This window comes from Triturus cristatus, chromosome 6, assembly GCF_964204655.1.
Source record: "Triturus cristatus chromosome 6, aTriCri1.1, whole genome shotgun sequence".
NCBI lineage: Eukaryota > Metazoa > Chordata > Amphibia > Caudata > Salamandridae > Triturus > Triturus cristatus.
Window position 1 is genome coordinate 858,958,123 of NC_140589.1, and position 22,231 is coordinate 858,980,353.

Genomic DNA, 22,231 nt, shown 5'->3' on the forward strand with positions numbered 1-22,231 from the left:
GCCTCCCACTATCACAGGATTCTAGAATGTTCCAGGAGGTTCTAGAAACCTCCAGTGAGTTCTGGTTATGTCACAGGTGACAATGGATGGCCACCATTTTGTGTCTCAGGCCCTCAGACAGAAGTTCCAGGGGTAGGGAAAATGGCTCCCTGACCCTGCATCAACACTAACAAGTCTGGTGGTTCCCAAAAAGGAAAAAATATAACAGGGTTTGAGGCAGAAGTGGGACAAAATAAATAATGATGAGGAGGGACCACCCAAAGGGCTGACAGGTCTAACAATGAGGTTTTATATTCAGGAAAAATTATTGGTAAACATTAATTATGCTGAATTAGAAAGTTGAAACTAGATTAACCAACCACATCAGCTAGAAACCCTAGAAAGAGTGACCTATGATGCAAGAAATCGACTCCCCTTCTTTGAAAGTCACGAAACACTATTGTCAAATGAGTTTTTTTAGAAGATTGAATAACTTATTTCTATTTTTTTGTGCATTTACTTTACAATGCATTTTAATATAGCTAAGCTTTGGTTTGTAGTGCATTAAACCCATTTCTGAAAATAACCATAAAACAAAATAAAACATTAATAAGTGGCTTGATATGGGACTGTATTACAATAAGTACCCCAGGGGTGCAACAGGTGTTTGCGCCCACTTTGCCGCAGACGCTTGTGCATCCCCTTCAGTAATACCGATAGCGCTGGCGCACTTAAAGCGCCAGGGCTGCATTCAAGAGCGTCCCCTCATTTGCATAGGTGTGTGCCCTATGCAAATGAGGGAATTCCTTTGCTTGTGTGCCCGCGCCAAATTACAGAAGCGGGTGCAGAGACAAAGAAGCTCTCAGGGGGCGCACTCAGAGGGGGAGATTTACCATTTTTTCACGTAGCGCACTGCAGCAGCCGCAAATGCTGTGCTGCGCTGCGTGAAAAGGAGAGAGGAGGAGAGCTCCCATTTTACTAAAATAAGGCACTCTCCTCCCCTGTCCCTTGCGACGGCACTGAATTCTGCTGCCATGCGCTACGCAGAAACCTTTGCGCCATGGTGCAAGGGTGTCTCCGTGAGTCTAGCATAGGTTTTGTACTGGAAGGGAACACTTCCAGTACAAAATACCATGCTTAGACTAACTTGAAGCCTTTTTCCACTTTGTATGTGTACTGTACAGTGCAGCACACATGTAAAGTCAGAAAAGGAAGGAGAAATAAAAACATTTCTCCTTCCTTGTGCTTACTTTAGAAGGGTGCAGTCTTCTCATGATAAACCCTGATTACTTTGTTTAGTAAATTGGGTTTAGCATGAGAAGCCTTGGGTGGTTGCTTGGGAATGCCCATGCTCCACCCATGGTACGCCCCCTTGGCGCTAAATAATGCAAAGCAGCACTATGCGCTGCTTTGCATTACTTTCCCGTTATTTCCAGCGCTAAACAAGTTTAGCGCTGGAAAGAAAATCGCGGCAAAAAAGATTTGCGCCGATTTGCATCACTATTCTGACACAAAAACGGCGTAAAAACGTAGTAAATCTCCCCACAGTGCGCTACCTTCTAGGTGGCGTACTGTGAGTGTGCCCCCAGATAGCAGCTCTCTGCAGGGGAGAATGGGGGTCCTATGGACCCCCCGATATCCCCTTGCAGGTGAGTGCAGTCACTGACTTCACCCGCCTCCAAGGGGAGCTCTAATCCCCTTTAAAGGTGCAGGTGGGTTTCCGCCTGCACTGTGAAACAGAGTGGCTACCAGCAGTTGCTCCATGTTTTCACAGGAATGTGTTGCCCCCAGGGCAGCACGAGTTAGCTGCCGCCCTGGGGGCAGTGCATACATTGTAATAGGGCGCATTGTCATTGTTTGCGCCTGGTGCACCTTTTAAAAGGTGCGCCCAGTGCAAACAATGACAATGCGTAATACGGTCCATGGTGTGCCGCACGAGCTGGTGATACCGCGTTATACAATATGGCCACATCTTTTGGTACTCCTCCAGCTTTACTTTAATCCAGTCTCAGAATAGTTATCAAAAGCCTCCACTTAGGGTTCAGGGCTGCTTTAAGTAACAGAGAAAGGAGATGCATTTCCCCAACGGATAGTTCTTGTCTGGCACTCTTTGGTCCTTGTGTCAGTTTGCCATTACTTTCCTTGAACTACAGTCAGAGAAGTTTCGGGTTTAGATCACAAGGATCTCCCATCTTTCTAAAAGCAATGGCCCCAATTCACAAAGCCATTTTCGACCATAAACCCATGTTTACAGCCAAAAATATTTAATTTACACCTGTTCGGTATACGCAGAAGGATACCCATCAGGCATAAATGCATTTTTTCTACAACATGAGTGTGTGTAACGTTTGTTTACAATTACATAGATGTAAACCCCACATTAGGGATGGAGAGAGGGTGGATCAAGGCGTGTAATGAGCTGGTGGACTTTAACAAAGATCTCTCCAATCCTTTCCCACCCTGGAAATGATTGAATACCTGCTCCTGGAAGAGTGCTGTAGGAAAAACCCATACAGAGTGAGGAGAATAGAACACCCTGGCACTTGGTGGGGATGTAAAGGAAATGTTTTTACCAAGGAGAACATTTTTTTCCCTCAAGGAAAAATCTAAATAAAATCTGCAATTGCACAGCAGAGATAGCTCGTTATGCACAATTAAATATTAGGGGGAAAGTAACCCATAAAAAATTCAGGTGACATTTCGAGAAGTACCTGGAAAATTGTGACTCGTACAACTTCCCACGAGGCTTAATTTTTGTGAATTTTGAAAGGAAATAGCTCTTCACCTCTTTGTAGGAATACTTTTATGGCTGCTAATTTACTATTTTTTCTCCAAGTAAGGCCCATAGTTTGGAAGCATACAATGAGGTGAAGAGTTGGCCAGAACTATACATGTGGCTGTCATGCTCCACAAAAGGGAAGGGATTTTCATGCTCACAGGCGTTGCCCTATTATGGTGCCGTGGTCCACTCTTGGTCAGCCACCCAGTTTGTGCATTGAGCCAGCCCCTGTGCCGTTACTCGGAACAACCATTGTTTTACAGAGGTTTGTAACAGAAAGTACTAGGGGAAAGTGCATTGTTTCATGTAAACAGCAACACCATAAATCCGTTTAAGTTAGAAAAAAATTAAATGTTCAAAATAAGGAGATCCAAATAATAACTCTTGGAGTCTATGTTTTGGAAAAACCCTCTGTTCAAATTCTATTTGTAATTAAAAATCCAGACTGCTTTTTACCCTTCCTTAAAAATATGAATCACCATTTGTTAATATTTAAAAAAAAGAAAAATAACGTGCTCAATAACAGGATTTAGATGCTTACGTTTTCAAAATGGCGTCACAGAGAACAGTGGAGGGGAGTTGCTCCCACCATTTGGTGATGAAAAAATTAGGGCATTAATTTGCCCATTTTTAGAACAGAAGAAAAGGCAATGCTTTTGCTGAGCATAAAACAGGACCTTTCATGCTAAAAATAAAGATGTGCATTATTTCTGAACAATTAATTTCGAACCATGTGCTTTGCAACCCTAAATATTTAAATACAGAAATACACACCGCCATCAGACACCCTCTACAATGCACTGATTTGCTTTGGCTGCTGTGTTTGGTGTTGACAGGACACTTTAATCTTTAATGTGTTCCAGATAATAAAACTACACTTTCCCTCCTTTGTGGTATTTTCAAAATGATTCAGCCACCTAATTGTGCTTTAAAGAATTGAAAAGAATATCAGGTTCCTGTAGGGACACAACAAAGAACCACGCCTACCTGGTGTATGCCCTATGATGGTTTAAAAGGTTTTGAATACCTACTAACAGTCCATGTTTAATTTGTGTTCCTAATGACAAATTACGCTGTGTAGTAGTTTAAAGGAAGGGCATAGATGTCCTAAAATGTGCCCTGTAATAATACCCAGTGGGTGAGACTAATTCAAGATTTCTACACATCACTTTTTTGTTTTTCGGCATGCCTTGACAGCACATTTTGTCTGCATGACCTACTGTTACCAATCCTTACTGGCTTTGCCTCTGCACAGAGGAGAATCTCTCTTTCACTTTATACTATTGGCTGTTAAGTGTATTGTTCTGCCTCCAATGAAATGCTTGCAATGCACGGCACGAGAGACTACTTTACATCTTAAAAGTACAATGAATATTGTATTTTTTATTTAGCAGAAAGTAATCATTTTTTATTTCCCCACAGCAACAGGCTTTTTTAATGCTTTAGTCAAGATTTCAAAATAAAAATCATACCTATTGGCTTTGCCAGTGCTTGTTCCACAGCTGTTATAGCATGGTTATTATTGCTTTAAGCTATTTCACCTCTCTATAAATGCTGTGCTATTCATGTATATGTTCAGCCTAACTTCCATGAAGGAACTGCATGTTCTCTCCAATCCATTGAAATAAAGCAGGACCAGAGTTCTCAAGTCTCACAAAGTTTCTTGTTTCTGTCCTGATTATATAAGAGGATAGACAGTACTAAAAAGCCAGGACACAAAGAATAACCCAGGACAAGCTACTTACGCACGGACACAGACCTCGCCTTTGTGCAGATAGTGCTCTGGGCAAAAATACATTTGGTGCTCCCTCTCGCTGGCCATCTTTAATTGTTGAGTAAAATGGGAAGTGTAGGGGGAACATGAGGAGAACAAGAGTTAGGAAGGCAAGCAAAAGAAGAACACACAAAATGGGGACACAGGTTACAGCACCCTTCAGAATATGTGTTCAACTCTTTTCTTTTAGCCAGGCAAGAGACCAAGGGAAGTCTGAGAGCTCAGATTGACCACTCCTATACTCCTTCAAATCTCGCCTTCAAGATGACCTGCTGCTAACCCAGCTGTACAGGGTAAACAGCCTTTACAATGCAGGCATTACCATGCAATGCCTTTACCATGAATCATTTACCACGCAATGCCTTTACCATTCATGCCTTTGCCACAAAAGGTAAGTATATATAAGATAAGTGTGTGTGTTTATGTCTGTATGTATCCATATATAAACATACAAATATGTATAAATTAGGGTTTGGGGTGGGTAACCGTTTTGGGTGGTAAGGATATTTTTAGGGTTTAGGGGTGGGTAATGTTATAGGGTAGTATGAGCATATTTAGGATATAGGGGTGGGTATAGGATGTATGAGTATTTGTAGTATTTAGGGGTGGGCAAGGGTATAGGGCGGTAAAGGTATTTTTAGGGTTTAGGGGTAGGTAAAGTTGTAGGGTATTTTTAAGGTTTAGGTGTGGGTATGGGCTATAGGCCGTTAAGATTACTTTAGGGTTTATGGGTGGTTAAGGGTATAGGATTGTAAGATTAAAAAAAGGGGGGTCTCCCTCCAATAAAGAAAACATGTAAATGTATAATAATGTAAAAAATAAAAGTTACAGGGACGTTATAGTTAGTAAATAGAATTTAAAAAACCTTACAAATTCACAAAAGAACAAAGGTTACAAGGACGTTATAGTTAGAAAATCGAATTAAAAAAACCTTAAAAACTCACACAAAAAAACAACGTTTACACAGACGTTATAGTTAGGGTCAGATTTTACTCATACAAAACCACAGAAATTCAGCTGTTACAGTTAACTGAGTTAACTATAACTTGCGCACCCGCAATACACTGCTTATAACCTCACATATTACATCACTCATGACATGGTCAGTGATATCACTGATGAAATCTAAAATTACATCACTGATGACATCATCCACACAGCCATTCATACACCCACTCATACCCCCATACAACCTATTGTACACCCACTCACACACCCATGCAATCACTCACATACCTATTCACAGACCCATACCAGTACTTGCATAGCCACTCATTCCTCCATAGAGGCACTCACACACCCACTCACTCACTCATTCATATAGTGACTCAAACAACCATTCACTCACCCATATAGCCACTAATACAACCACTCACTTACCTGCACAGCTACTCACATACCCACCCACTCACCCATACAGCTACTCACACAGCCACTTATTTACCTACACAGTCACTCACATACCCACCCGCCCACTCACCCATACAACAAATCACTCACCCATAAAAGATCTCACACACTCACTCACACAGCCTCAGAAGCACTTACATACCCATTCACACACCCATATAAGCACTCACACATCCGTTCACTCACTCCTACAGCCATTCACAGACACTTACTCTCCAATACAGCCACTCATACACCAACTCACTTGACTAAACAACCACTCAAACAGCCACTCACTCACCCATACAGCCACTTACACACTGAGTTACTCACTCATAGAGCCATTCAGGCACTCACTCACTCATTCATAAATTCACTACACACCCACTTACCCACCCTTAGAGCCACTCACTCTGCCACTCACTCACCCATACAGCCACTGACACACCCACTCACTCACCAATACAGCTACTCACACAGCATCTCACTCACCCACACAGTTACTCACACACCTATTTTTACAACGATACAGCCACTTACACACCCATACACACAAGGATACAGTTACAGTCACTCACATAATATATGTTAGAAGTAGTACCACTCAATAGTAGTGCACCTAGTATACTTTTGTTGTAGGTTAGTATATATGTTTAAAACACATAAACTCTTAAAACACTTGCACTTACTTGAGGATGCCATCAGTGATGTCATTTGTGATGTCATCAGTGGTGTCACGGAGTATGTCATGAGTGATGTAATATGTGAGGTCATAAGCAGTGCTGGTGAATTTCACTGGTTTTGTATGAGTGAAATCTGAGCCTAACTATAACGTCCCTGTAACCTGTTTTTTTTTCACACACAATATATCTATCTCTCTCTCTCTTTTTTTTCTCTCTCTCTGTATATATATATATATATATATATATATATATATATATATATATATATATATATATATATATATATATTCACTTAAAAAACCATAGGTTTCACACATGTTATAGTTAGCTGGACATTTCACTCGTAAAAAACCAATGAAATTCCCCCGTTATAGTTACTGCAGGCAACTATAACTCACGCGACCGCAATCCTCTGCTGATGACGTCAGATATTACATCACTGTATTTAGACACTTATTTACCCATGTCTTCTTCCATTAATCTTTAGCTATACATATATTACAAATATTTATTTTTCAGAAAGACACATATGTCATCAGTGATGTAATATCTGACGTCATCAGCAGAGGATTGCGGTCGCGTGAGTTATAGTTGCCTGCAGTAACTATAACGGGGGAATTTCATTGGTTTTTTACGAGTGAAATGTCCAGCTAACTATAACATGTGTGAAACCTATGGTTTTTTAAGTGAATTTGCAAGGTTTTTTAAATGCTAATTCGTAACTATAACATGTGTGAAACCTATGGTTTTTTCAGTGTATTTGTACGGTTTTTTAAATGCTAAGTTATGGGTTTTTTTTCAGGTTTTACACCGTGCGTGCACGGTGCTCTTCGCGCACCGTGCGCGCTCTTGCACCGAGCGCCCACGGTTCGCAGTGCGCGCAGGTTGCGCGCACCTCGCGATTTAAAAAAATAAATAAATTGTTTTCTTTTCCCTTGGGGGTCTTTCTGTGACCCCCTGACCAAGGCTAGGGGGTCAGGAACTGTCCACTCTGCCCCCTTTTCACGTTCCCCACCTTTGTTTTTCACCCCCTCAGACTGCGAGAGACAAAATGGCGGCCGACACTTCCTGGTTTCGACCGATTCGAATGTTTACCGACATCTAACAACCAATCAGAATTGCGCTCGCGCACGGCAGGGTGCGCGCACAGTGTGCGCACGGTGCGCACGTATAGATATTGATATGCTTTTAAATGCTATTTTCTCAGGAAATACTGAACAGATTTACACCAGACCTGCAAAAGGCACTTCCTTGACCTTATGGCTACCTCTCTGCCAAATTCCACGTAATTCTGTTCAGCCGTTCGGGCTGTAGCTGCGACTAAAGGTCCTATGGAAAAATGCATGGGGAAAACGCGTTTTGGGACCCCCCTTTTTCTCGGCGCCCGCTTGACGAATCACCCCGAGACTTTCAGGGTAGGAGCTGAAAGGAGCGCCCCATTAGGTTTGAAAATTTCGTGAGGATTCGTCAACCGGCGCCAAAGTTATTCAAAATAGAATTTTGAGATTTCCTATGGAAACTAGGTTGTAACTATAACTATCTACTGGCGACCGCCAGTAGATTATATATATATATATATATATATATATATATATATATATATATATATATATATATATATATATATATATCAACGCTCCAAGAACCATCACAAGCACTCACGGGGGTATAATCCAGTTTAGGATTTACTGGCACAAAAATAGACAAAACAAACGCGTTTCAGTGGTACGCCTTCCTCAGTGTTGGCGGCTGCCACATTTACACCTCATTATATATACATCGTCATACAAATGAAAGTCAGGCATGGCAGGTCAGGCGAGAAAACACTATCTCCCACCATACTAGAGTGGTATGTGACGTTATCACAAAGGAAATTTACAGCGAGTCCCTTTTCTACTTAGCGCAATTAATGCTTGCACTGACATTTAGAATTTCATGTCAGCAATATGGCATACACCTCTGTATCTGCATTTTCATTAACAGTTCCTATGGGATTCAAAAGAAATCAACACAAAAACCAAACTTAGCATGCCGCGATGATGCAGTAAGATAAAATTAACAGGTGATAACAAGATTCTGCCCTGCATGGGCTGCCGCTCCCATAGGAACACCCACCTAGCATAAATCCGCAAGATTCCATTCTTATATTGCCTCAATAACGCCCAGGATGGGTCTGTATTCTTAGCGCTCCCGCTCATCATACAGGCCAGGCACGAGAAATGTTGTATCTCGCCATACTGGAGAGAAGCACTGGGCATGTACTCCCACCATCCTGCCCTGTATGGGCTCTTGCTCCCTTAGGGACCCCCACCTCGCTACCTATAGAGTAGGGGTATATATATCTATATATATAATCACCAAATCAAATCCAATAGAGATGAGGCGGCACACCAACTCCAATTCGGGTAATTTTAATCACAGAACAACAACGCGTTTCAGCCGCAAAACGGCCTTTGTCAAGTTGTTTGAGTCTTTCCCGGTCACCATTTTGTAACAATGACGTCACAATCAACATAGAAGAAATACTTCAGAACATGATTATTTTGGTATAATGCGATTTGGTTACCAGGTCTTTTAAGTGTAAAACATTAATCCACATTAATTTACAAGATTCCTTTCATATCTAATGTCATTTCGTGTTCTTAATAAAACATTCTAAAAAAAATTAGAAAAATAAATTCGAAAAATACATTCGAAAAAAACAATTTCATTTGTGAATCCCTGCAACGGACATAATTCAATTCTACATCATAGAAATTGAAGAAGACATGACTTAAAAACGGTACTATGGGATTTCCTCATAATCATTTGGAAACAATATGCGTCAGAAATATGGCATTTTTCGGAAGTACTTATGAATTTCATAGTACTAAGGCATAGGTTATTATTGCGTTATTGCTAATGCAAAATGGCATAAAATCCTTTATATCCAAGCCATCAATTCCGCACAATAATATGCATGATATTTCATTTTCCCCAGGTACCTTTCAACATCATATATATATTTATGGGTTTAACTTACCTTTAATAAACTTACCTTGCATGGTATAGGTATATCCCTGGTAAAGGCATGTGTGGGTCATACAACCCTTTGTACAGATCCTAAACCTATGTTTTATTATCCCCTTTATCTGCTCTGATCGTATGGAGCACCTACACTGCAAAACCCACTGAATATCTTGTGTATATATGAAGGGAGGACCAAATTGTTGATTTGCAGAAATAAAGTCCAATTTCTTCAGATTTGTTTAAGCTATATTATCTTACTTTTGTCACTCAATGACTCTTGAGGAATATATAGTAATCCTCTTCCATTTGTCACATTTTGTGCGTTCTGACATCCTTGGGATAATGTCCGCACCAGGCAAAAAGAAAAGAGAGAAAGAAAGAGTTTGCTGCGTGTTTGTGTGTATGCAGCACATCTGAATAAAGCGTGCCGGCCCCGCAAAGCGTACAAATGCCGACCCGACGGTGTATGCATTGGGAGGCAAACATAGTGCGAGCCAAGGGGCTTCTCTGTCCAGCTGCTGTGTACTCTGCAAGCTCTGACCCTCACTGCTTTCTTCTCCGTTTGTTTTTCTCGGTTTGGTTCGATACCCGGACAGGCTGCTGGAGAAAAACAGCCTCTTTGCAGACTTTGAAGACGGGAACAGTGTCCATAATCTGGTCAGTAATCTCGTGCTACTTGATGCTGTGTTTGCGCTTTTGATGTTTTCTGGTTGCAGCGGCACAAACATGTTTTAAAATGTGCTTTTTCTTTTGGTTTCGAAAAGTAAGAATATTTAAATTGCGCATCAAGTGTATATTGCTATGTATTGGTGTGCGTTTAAAGTGTGCTTTTCTGCACATTAAGTTTCTAGTAGGCGCATGCTACCTCACCAATTTACAACAGGTTGGCAAAGGAGACTTGACAAGTTTGTGGTATACAAAGTAGGAAGTTGTTCCGAGTTACTTCACAACAGAGCGTACATTTGCATATTACATGTTTCACAGATTGATTTTTGCAAATAGAGAAACCGGAAAACATATTTTACGCACGTACATATCTCACATCTCTTGTCAAAGCACTATTGTTGGCATAAAATTCTAATATGTGAGGTATCTACATTACCCGTATGGGACAGGCCCAATGGTGAAGGAACATTCGAATACGAAATAAGCAAGAAGTCAAGAACAGTTGCATGTTTACAGAACCAGCAATCAGGGAACAGCTTCCTGCGTTGTTCCCTACCCATGACATCTGAAAAAGATCTTACTGGAGACATCACTGGGCTAGGGCTAGTGTGTCTGAGCTATCAGCAGGTCGGTCCGCCCTTTAACCAGCCCCGTACCCAGTTCGAGCCCTCATGGAGAGGTTTGTGAACACTAAAGGAAAGAGTTCGAAATCATCAAAAAACTCCCCTTTTTGGTGAAATTACCACTACCATGCTTAGCAGCTAATATGCAAAAATAGAGGCAATGGCGAGGGAGGGCAGTGTTTGCATGGTCCAGTGCTGCACCTGCTACTGGAGGAAAAAGACCTAAAAAGGTCACCTAGGTGCGGAGCGGGTTTAAAAACCCTCATCTGGGTATATGGTACTCTTGACCAGAAGTAGCGACTCAGGAGAGGTGTCTGGAGGAAATGTCATTGTTCAAGGTGCAAACCAGACGATGGCCCGTGGCTTCAGTAATAAATTTTGCCTACAGAGAGCAGAGGCATCCCCAGTGCTTTAAATGGGGCGTTACTGTCCGGTACGGAGTACCGGCACTTTTTTATTTTCAGAGGGAGAGTACCTGCACTTCCTAAGAGTGACGTAATACTTTTCATTGGAGAGTACCGGCACTTCTCAGAAACAAGCAGGTACTCTGGTAAAGAGTACCTGCACTTTTATTTTCCCATTTCAAGCACTGGGTATCCCCTTATCTCTGGCCCCACTCCTGATACGAAGTATAATTAAAGGCACCCCTCCACGACTCACAGGGATCGGGGTGCCTGCCAAGACATCTGTCTGACATAGAGAACAAGTTGCAAAGCAGAATATAGCCAATAGCTTCACTGATAAATTCAGCCTACGGCTGTACTGTCCATAAGGGCTGAATCCATGCTATGTTTTCAGGATGACCATCAAGGTAAAGATTTTGCATTTAGATTCATACGTAATCACAACCACAGGAGACACCCATAGTCCCGGTAGAGACCTGGGAAAACGTAATAAAATATGATAGTGTTTCAGCGGGAGTCAATGAGGGGATGAGATTTAAGGAGTACATTAAATACAATGCAAACATTAAACAATGACAATTGACAATGCAATTATATTGTCAGCAAATTGGACTTCACACATCAAAATGCAGCATCAACCATGATTTAATGTTGTGTACTAAAGTAACTGCTCGTGAAGAAATATCAAAACAGCCCAAGTGAAGGAAATAGAGAATGCTACAGCATATCGGACAAGAATTCAAAATGAAATTATGCATGAGTCCATACATTTATGGAAAAATTTATAAAATCATGTCATAGTTTAAAGTCCAAGTTTAACTTGTGTAAGTCAACGGCGTTTCGACCTTCATGAGTGGAGGTCTTTAGATTCAATGCATGTACATTTATTTTAGGTGGATTTCCTGAAAAGATGTCATGGAACCAGCCAGCTTGGACCACTATTGGAGACTGATGAACTAATGTTAATTTAATTCCTGGTTTACTCCCATTGCCACTCTTTTCCTAAGTTCCTCCCCCTCCTTTCTCTCTTCTTTTGCTCTCGATCAAAGTCTGAAGATTAAAAATAAGCTCAAGTCCTCAAAAACAAGCGTTAGTGCCACCTACAACCAGGGGCACACATTAGGCACTGCTCATCCACGTGAGAAGGATTCCTTTCCCCCTCTTTAATTGCTGATAGTGCTCTGCTAAAAAGCATTTTATTTATGCCTAAATTTGAGGAGATCACCTCTGGTGTGTGACGAAGAGTCTCGCTACTAACAGCAGGCTAACCCCTGCTACAAGGCACGGTTGATCTTGATTTAGTGGGGGTAGTTGGAACACCATCTGGGATGCAGCAAAAGCTGTAGTACGGGGAGAGCTCAAGTCCCACACCTCTCTATTGGAACTACTAGCGAAATAAAAGAAGTAAGATTTGGAGGCAGTGTATTTTATCTGCAAAGGATGTATGTATGTCTGGGAAGCGTGCCATACAGGGATGAAGCAGTTCTGTGCAGTGCATGTGCTGGGTGTATTTGTGCAGTGCTTGCATGTTGAATGCATGTACTGGGTGTATGTGTGCCTGCAAGTGGTACAGTTCAGGAAGTATACAGTACTGTGCAGTGCATGTATGGTAAATACATATGTTGAGTGTATGTGTGCCTGTCAATGGTACAATACAAGGCAGCCTATGGGTTCCATTATGGGAGGACAATGTCTACATCGTGAAACATGAGAAGAGGAGGTAGAGGAATCCCCCTAGACAGATTTGTGTATTGCTGCATTCCTGTAAGATGAGTGGGACACACTGGGGGGAAAGCCAGGCTTGTCCCGTACATTTCAAAGGGTGGATTTTGATTCAGAGAGAGGTCACAAGGAAAGAGCCTGGGCACATCTCAGGAAGGAGACAGGGCTGATAAGAGAATCATAAAGAGTAGGGCTGTTGCCCTTGGCTAATCTTTTAATCCACATATCACTATGGCTGACATCTAGTCATTCCCATGGCCTGTGTTGTGCGGCTATCAGATTTGGAGTCGCCTCATGCTGTGACAGACTGCTTTCAAATAGAAAAATGGGCAAAAGATTGGGCACTTCAAAAGTAAGCAGATCCCCAACATAAACTTCAAAGACCAAGACACTAAATCAGATTTAGTGTCTGGAAATGGACTATAAGGGGGGGAGCTGGAGATGCCAAAAATTGTCAACTGCCAAGCAGCCAGACGAGCTGTGTGAGGAGAGGAAGCTCTGCAAAACTTCTGCCTGTGACCAGGGCTGGGGTCAAGGACTGCTACTCTCCCTGCTTGGTGAGGGAACATCACCCAGGGAATCCTGCCCTGGAGCATGGTGCACTATCACCTGCCTGCTTGCCAAGGCTAGTGTGCTCTGTGAGGAAGAGGAGAGCGCTGAAGGGAGTGAGGTCTAATAGAAACCCTGTCATGTGGACTCCCCTTGCCAGTTGTGAGGAGATGGCTGCTGCACAGATAGGGTTGTTGCCTGTGTGGAGGATGAAGTCGTCAACCGTCCTAAGCCAGAGTAGTGCTGATGTGAAGTGAGCCATGTACATTGCAGCACTAATCGCGCAGGAGCCCATACACAGTAAGGAGCCTGTGACCCCCGTATGTCAGGGGGGCCACCGTGAGAAGACTGTCATGCTCTGAGGCCATAGCCCTTGTGTGGTGGTGAGCCTTGACCTCGTACGCCACTAGGGGCCGCCACGCGGACGTTGCTATGCCGATCGGGTCAGAGTCTATGTACAGTGAGACTAAGATGACCCCATATGCCAGAGCGATGACTGGGACCAGTAAGACGTATGACCTGGTTACAGTTGTCACTGGAGAAGTGAGGTCGTCGTGGGGACCCTTCTGTACCTGCACAGAGATGAAGGATTTGCACCAGTATCTTCGCACCACCTCCCACCTTGCAGGTGCGGGTATGACAGTTGGCCCCAAGAGGAATTTGCTTGCTAGATGCTGGAATACTGTAGACTTTACTTAACAGTCACAACGGACTCTTGAGACTCAGACTTCTAGTGGGGCTTACCATGGTTGTTGCCTATAGTGAATGGGCTGAATAAGAGAGAGATGGAGTAGGACACATGGAACTGCCTACGAAACACTAGAGCCATGACCTCAAGGGGACTGTGTAGTTATGTGTGAATGTTGTATTTACCTTTGTGTTGTTAGCGGTAAAATAAAATACTTATTTTTTTCATAAAATTATTTGGCTGGAAAATAATTCATTTATGGCTGCTGCGTGTATTCTGAGTTGTGAGTCAGTGTTCACCCCATGTTTCTACCCCCCCCCCCCTAGAAGGAGCCTTGGACTGCTTTGACCATGATATTCCTGAAGGGATACTTGGCCCAGTTGCTCAGAATCCATGGTAGGTCGGGCCCCAGGACATCAGGAGTAAAAGGCCTCAGCCCCAACGGTTGGGCCCAGTAACTCATGCTTGCCCTATGGCCCTCTGAAAGAATTTCTGACATACATAAACGTAAGCAGGTACAGAAAGAAATTTCATCCCAGAAATTAGGGACCGCATGGGTATAACCCACACCGAAATATAAGACATCTTGAACACATTCACTGATTTTTGTAGCACCCAATTTACTGAGCTCAGCCTCCAACAAGAAACTCAGAACAACTATCTCAAACACTTCACTTGTTCATTAGAGAGAAACGATTGCTCTGCGTTAGAGGAGGACATAACAAGTGAAGAAGTACTCAAAGTCATAAAGTGACTTCCAGGTCAGACAGCACACGCCCTGATAGTTTCCTGGTCTCCTTTTATAAGACGTTTGCTAATCTTCTAGCAGAACCCTTGGCAGAGGTCTTCAATCACATCTTGAACACAGGAATAGTAACAGATTCCATGCTAGAACCACAACTCACACTCTTATGAAAATCTCAGAGGGACCCATTATCTTGCTCCTTATACCATACTGATCACAGATGTCAAGATATTTACATCTGTGCTTGCATCCAAATTATACACAATTTGACCTAGATTGATTTCCCCACATCAATGTGGATTTAAGAAGAACTGACATGAAAAAGACAACACTAGACTATCACTCACCCTAATGGAGTTTGCAGTACACTCTAAACTGCCGACTGTCCTTCTCTTGCTGGATGTTGAGAAGGCCTTTCACAGGGTCTATTGGTCCTGCCTATGTAGAATCTTAGAGAAAACACTTACTGACCCCAAAATGAAAAGATGGCTTTTAGCCAGTTATAAAAGACCTTGTTCTTTCCTTTGAAAGAACAGCTAGTTTTCAATAAACCACCAGTGCTGGGAAACATCCTGCTCAGATGAAGGAGAGAAAAAATAAAGAAACAAGAGGAAGAGAAGCTCATTTCCCGGGCTGCCATTTGGCTAAAAGTTCCACAACCTTTGGACCATCATAGCAGAAGCAGGTTTGGCTGTCAAGTTTAATCTACAATGTTTCTGCCTCTATAAGAGAAACTGTTGCCCTGACCTTCTGCAGGACTGGAATATGCTGCAGAAGCTGCCAGCTCCTTACCACTATTTAATGACAGAAGTCAGACCTAACAAAGAATTCAGGGCCTCATTTTCAATCCCATTGCGTCACCGGTGTATCACTTTTTTAGACGCACTGGTGGCGCAGTGTGCCTGCCCATATTTACAAGGCCACATAAAGTCACCCTGCATGTAAATATGGCCCCCTTCCAAGCATTACTCTGTGTGAAAAGGGCGCTCCATGGGTGTTGCAGTAGTTCTACCAACGCAACATCCATGAAACCTGACACGTTCCTAGATTTAAAAAGTGTTGAAAAACTGTGAATGTGTCAGAATCCTTCGCCTCCCCAAGGGAGGAGTAGGAGTGGCACAACGAGGAGAAATACTTTGATTTCTCCTCAATTTTTTCACTTTCTATGTGTGTTGCATGGTGCAGCACACACAGGAGGAGCAAATCGCCTTTAATGATTTTTTGTGTGCATTATGGTGTCCCTTCTTGCACATAAACAATCATCCCTGCAACACAGGCACTCTTGTGCCATGGCCCTAGGGTGTCTGCATTGGGGCACGGCTGCTGTTTTTGTGCCGGTGCAAGGGAGAGGAACAAGAATGTATTGTATCTTGTAGCTATGGTGCATTCCTGCCCTTTTATTTTGACGCACAGAGGTGCAGCAGGAAGGCTTGCTGGGTTGCTGTGTGTTAAAATATAGTAAATGAGGCCCTCAATCCCACTGGCCCGGATAGGTGACTTAGATGAGGTTGCCCGGTAGATCTCCTGTTGCAGTAAGAAATTCCTGACATAAATAATATTGGCGCGGGGGTAGTGGTAAGACTTGCTGTCGCCGGGACACCTAAATGGAAAGTGAGGTGCCCTCTGTATCATGCTATCCTCAACCCAATCACTTAATTTAGGAAAAGATTCTCTGAACAGACAAACAACATAGCCTCCAGGGTGGGCTCTTTCCACCTCCTCGGGGATGCCCAGAACTCTCAAGTCATTTCTCTGTGACATATTCTACAAATCTTCCACATGAAATGAAAGAATGGTGAGCTGAGAATCATACTGGATAGTAGATGATTGATTCTCTTCAACTGCCATGCTCAGGGCAACCTGGGTAGTTTCCACCTCACAGAGGCAGTTTTGAATAATGTTCAGGTTGTTTGACAACTTTCTGAGAACCAATTGGGTTTTTAAATGGGCTGTTTTAAGAGCAAGAGAGGCTTTCTTATGTTGCAGGAGAAGGTTGTAAATGTCAGCCAGAGTGGGAGCATCCTGGCCAGATGATATTCCCTGCAGGGGTTCGCCGTCTAAGGCCGACCCCTTTTGAGCAAACAGCTTAGAAGCTGAAGGGATAATAAATGGGATAGTGACTGATGGAAAAAAATAGTGGACGTTAGTTCGGTCCATGCAGGATCCCAAAGCAGCTCCTCCTCACCTAGTGAAGAAGCAGGGTCAAGAACCCCCTGTTCAAAGGCAACTGTAACTGTATGCTCCAACTTAGTAGTTGTCAGACCCCCAGTGCCACCCAAACTGCACAAAGCGACTGGGGCACCAACGGATGCTGATGTGCCCGAAAGCAGAAAAGATCTTGCAAGTTCTGGCCAGGCAGCTTGCCCTCGATCATCTGTGTCGGGCAAGCTACCATCAGAGAGAGAGAAAAAGGCCTCCTGATTTCTGCCACGCGCTGGCCAGAGGGCCTGAAGTGATCATTTCCCCCATCAGAGAAGACTGTGCAATACGATCCGTTCATTTCCGTACTCAAGCTGCAGGTCCTTCATTGAGTCAGCAATATCCTCCCCAGCTACCTCCTACTGAGCCTCGAGAAAATCTGTTGGGACCCATTAGGATTCCTCTGCTCCCCGAGCACGAGGCACCACCGGTGAGGCATCAGGTCTTGGAAGGGAAGACCTAGTGCTCCCTGATATCTCCAACAATCCATGCCCAGTACAGGAATCTTAGGGGGAGAGTTATAGTCCGAGATGTCACCACAAGGGGCACTGATTTATTCCCCTTACTCCCATTACTCCTCATAGCAGCAGAAAGAAAGGAGACATAGTAATCCAGAGTCTGCTTAGATCGAGTGGTCACCCATCCGTGCCCTTCCCCCATAGAATCCACATCAGGCAAAGCCTATCTGGTTTGCTGCGGAATTCAGATAGCGTTACAAAAGTCTTGCAAACCTATCCAGGTAGGCTCAGATCTTTCCCCGCCCCGCAGTGCCCGAAGTATGGTGGACAGGGGTGGCAGCGATGGAAAACTGCGCAGAGCTTCTGACCCCCCCCCCCCCCACCTCTACCCCCCAAGACCATCATCATTATAGGTAGCGGACTTGCTGGCAAAAGCCGCTTCTTTCCAAGCCTTCAAAGTATTAAAGGACCTGCTACCATAAACTGCCCAGCACCCCACCCCCCCCCCCAGTTGCTGCCCCCTTAGCCAACCTCCCAGCTTGCATGGGGTGAGTTACAGCAAGTAGGAAAGCCCAAAAATCAACAGCCTTGCAGATGTTCCTTACATGCAGTTCTTGCAGGGATTGAAACTCTTCAATAAGTTGCAACAATGTGTCCATCCGTATAACAGTACGTCTGGTAGCTGCAAGGAAAAGAAAGTAGCGAGAAAAGTTTAATAGCCTCTTCTGGACTGCCACAGGTATGCCAGCAACCAAAAGACCAGCTGAGCACCTGCTAACTGCAGCTCAAGTAAACAGCTGGCCACGGGGCAGAGACGCCAGCCTCTCCACGGTGCTCTGTTCCGCAGAACCATGGGAGGACGCCGACTGTGCTTTCCGTTGTGAACCCTACTCATCAAACCTCGAGCTGAATCCGTGGATCTGGCAGCCGCAGGCAACCACAGACAGCAGGACTCAGACAGGTCGCAATCTCTCCCCCACCCCCAGATGGGGCAGGTAAGCGCAAAGCGGAAGGTTTAGGGCGCTGATGTCTTCAGATGCATCCCAGGAGGACCTGAAGACCGGCCGTGTCTAGCCGTGAACCACCATCTTGACGTACCTAAAAATAAAATAGGGGGGAGAAAAGTATTTAATTTGTTTCTGTATGTTGGGTGCTCCTGGGGGTTGGGTGATATTACCTATTTGCTACAAACTGTGCTTGGATTATCGATGGGGCTTGTTTTTCTTTTAGGACAAGATGCACTCGGGGAGGGCTTGGCTCGGTGGCTATCCATTAACTTGTGTCTAGGGTGTAGTGTGAGTTCTGTGGTTGATGGCACTTCTTTTAAGGCACAGGGGTCTGGGGGACCCTTCAGGTGTGAGATAAGGAGAGGGGTGAGGGGACAATCTGGTGTAAGTTTTAGATGGGTTAGTAAGGGCTGGGGTAAGAATTGGAGAAAAAGCATGTGGAGGGGGGAAATTGGAACAACTGATTTTGGGGATCAGTTTCAGGGTAAGCTGTGGCAGATGTGTGGTGTGCTCTGGGGAATCGTGTAGGTTTTGTTCTGGCTTGATAATGGCTGGTGATGATAAGGGTCTTGGCCAGCATTTGCATATTCTCTCCTGCAATATTAATGGTGTTAAAGTGCCTCATAAGCTTAAAATAGGCAGGGAAGAATTACACACTCTCAAGTTGTTAATTGTTTGTCTTCAGGAGGCGCATCCCTCCTCCGGACAAACATCACTGTTAAAGGAGTTTGGTTATAGAGTTCTATGCACTTCATATTTTACCTCGGCCCAGAGGGGTGTTGCACTGCTGGTGCGTGATAGTAGATGAGGGTGGTGAGGCAAAAGGTTGATTTTGACAGGTAGTGGCTTATTGCAACCATTCGTAAAGATAGTATGGGGCTTATTTACAAGCCCCTAGGGCCGCCAGTGTGTTACTTTTTGTGACGCACAGGCGGTATAACCTGCTGTCCCATATTTACAAGGCCACGTGAAGCTACCCTGCATGGCTTTTCGTGTCCTTGTAAATATGGCCCCTTTACATGCAACACTTTGCATGAAAGGGGAATGCCATGGGTGTTGCTGTGGGTGTTCCCACGCAACTACCATGGCTTCTGCCACATTTCCAAATTTGTGAGAAATCGTAAACCTGGAAATGCAGCAGAATGCTACGGCTCCCTCGGGAAGGCGTATGGAGGTGCAACGTGGAGGAAGGGTTTCCTTTCTCTGCATTTGTTTCCTCTTTCTATGCGTGCTACATTCTGCAGCACACATATAATGAGGAACTCACCTCTTGTGATTGTTTATGTGCAGGAAGGTGTCCCTTCCTACACATAAACTATTAAATTGAAAAAAAGCACTAAGCAGCACACATATAAGTTTAAAAACGCTATTTCAGATAATTTATGTGCAGGAAGGGACACCTTCCTGCACATAAACAATCATTCCCATCAACGCAGGCACTCTTAAAAGGGTGCCTGCGTCGGCGCACAGCAGCAAATTGTGTGCCAGCGCAGGAAAGAGCATAGCATTCCATCATATCGTTGTAGATAGGACTCATCCCTGTACTTCGGAATTAACGTTGCTCAGCCAAATGGCTTGCGGCACCACGCTGCATTAATTCCTTGTAAATGAGGCCCAATGTGTTTAGGTATTTGTGTAGTTTATGGCCTGAATCATGATGACGTGACAATGGTTGACTTCTTATTGTCTGAGCTCCACCTCTGGTCGTCACCCCATATCAATCGAGGGGATCTTAATGTCACAATATGTCCGAAAATAGATTACTCATATCAGGGTCAGGGTAATTCAGATGTGGCCTATGGGGGGGAAGTAACAACACAGGGGTGCATTGAAACCGCTTATGTCCTTGTATGCACATGTCGATGTATGGCGCAATGAGAGAACTAATGAACCTGGCTTTACTTTCTACTCTGCCCCTCACAAATCTCTTTTACGTATTGACATGTTCCTAGTTAGCTATTCTCTGATTTCTCGTTTGGAGATTCTGTTTAATCCAAGAATTATATCTGACCACAATTCTCTATCCCTGTGTATCCAAGCAAGAGGGCTCCTTCAGTATCCTGGGTTGCAAGGGTGGACACTTGAGCGGAGATTGCTCTTGGAAAATGATTATATTTGCTCTATGAACATGCTCTTGCAGGAGTTTCTGTAGGTTAACGTTGGATCGACAGCCATCACTATCGTTTGGGATGCCCTTAAGGCTTTCTGCCGGGGACATACTCTAAAGTTTGCTTTTTATTATGCTATTATGGAGGAGACCCAAATTCATTAAATTCTTAGCTCCATGGAGGTTAGACTGGGGTATAGTATAATCACTACGGATGGGCCATGGATGAAATTTCTTTCTGAGCAGGTGGCTATTCTGCAGGCTTCTCTCAGGAAGAGCATATGGGATCAGGCCATTAAAAGTTGTCGTTCCAGGCAGCTGATAGGTTTTGAAAACAACGAAGAGATGGACCGGCTACTCATCTTTAAAGTCAAGGATACCGCCAGCGCTAATACCGTTCAGCAGGTTAGGAATGAAAAGGGGGTGCATGTGGTAGATCCTGTGGGCATTAGGAAGGTATTGCAGCTGTTTTATCAAAATCTTTATCAAGAGGAGTGCTTTGCTTCCATTGAGGCTTTGAACCATTTTATAGGGGGGCATTTCCATCAGAAGCTGAGTCACGTTCAGCAGGCTAGATTAGACGAGCCCATAACACTGTCCAAGGTAGAAACACCTATTAGTTCTTTAGCTAAGGTCAAGGCTTCCGGTCCCGATCAAATTCCTTTAGAATTCTATGTGATCTCACATATCCTGGCACCGGTCCTTCGGGATCTGTTCATTTTTTTAAATTTGTTGGGTCAGGTCCAGGAAAGTAACTAATATTGTTACCTTTCTCAAAAAGGGGAAGAGTCTTACCCTTTGTGGCTCGTACCATCCACTCTCTTTAATCAACACAGATTCTAAAATGTATACTCATATCCTGGCCAATAGGATAGCCGCAGTAATTTCATGGTTGGGGGATTTACACCAGCATGGTTTAATTTCTGGACATGACACAATTTCACATGTCCATACATCCATTACAGCTTTGGAGGTTGCCTCTGTGGATGGGGGTCTGTTGGTATGATCATGTTAGATGAGAAGAAGGCCTTCGACCGGGTCTCCTGGCCATTTCTCTGGGTGGTCATGGAGTCTGCAGGACTTGGCCCTTGTTTTATATCTAGAGTCCGTCAACTCTATGTTGGCCTAAAGCAAAGGTTCGCTGCTCAAGATCTCTATCAGACCCTATTTGCATTTCTGTAGGTACCAGGCAGTGCTGTCGCTTATCCTTGCAACTGTTTGCATTAAATATTGAGCCTTATATTCAGGCTCTTAAAGAGGCAGAGGATATCCATCTGCTGCACATACATCGATTTGAGATGAAAGTTTTATCATATGCAGACGATGTGACAGTGCTAACTCCTAATCCGTCTCGGTCTTCAAGGCTGTTGAGGCGGCCATGCTGGCATTTGGTGAAGTCTCAGGCTATACGCTTAATCTCAACAAAACACAGGTATTGTCTAATTCTATC

At 43.8% G+C, this 22,231-nt stretch overlaps 1 protein-coding gene across 1 annotated transcript in view; it reads left to right on the forward strand.

The window, feature by feature from the left end:
• LOC146817966 (uncharacterized) overlaps positions 1-22,231 on the forward strand; it is a 737,869-nt gene that overhangs the window by 648,380 nt on the left and 67,258 nt on the right. Inside the window, exon 13 of the mRNA XM_085611444.1 lies at positions 10,210-10,270. Coding sequence (XP_085467570.1) covers positions 10,210-10,270 — 61 coding nt within the window. The remainder of the gene's footprint in view (positions 1-10,209; positions 10,271-22,231) is intronic.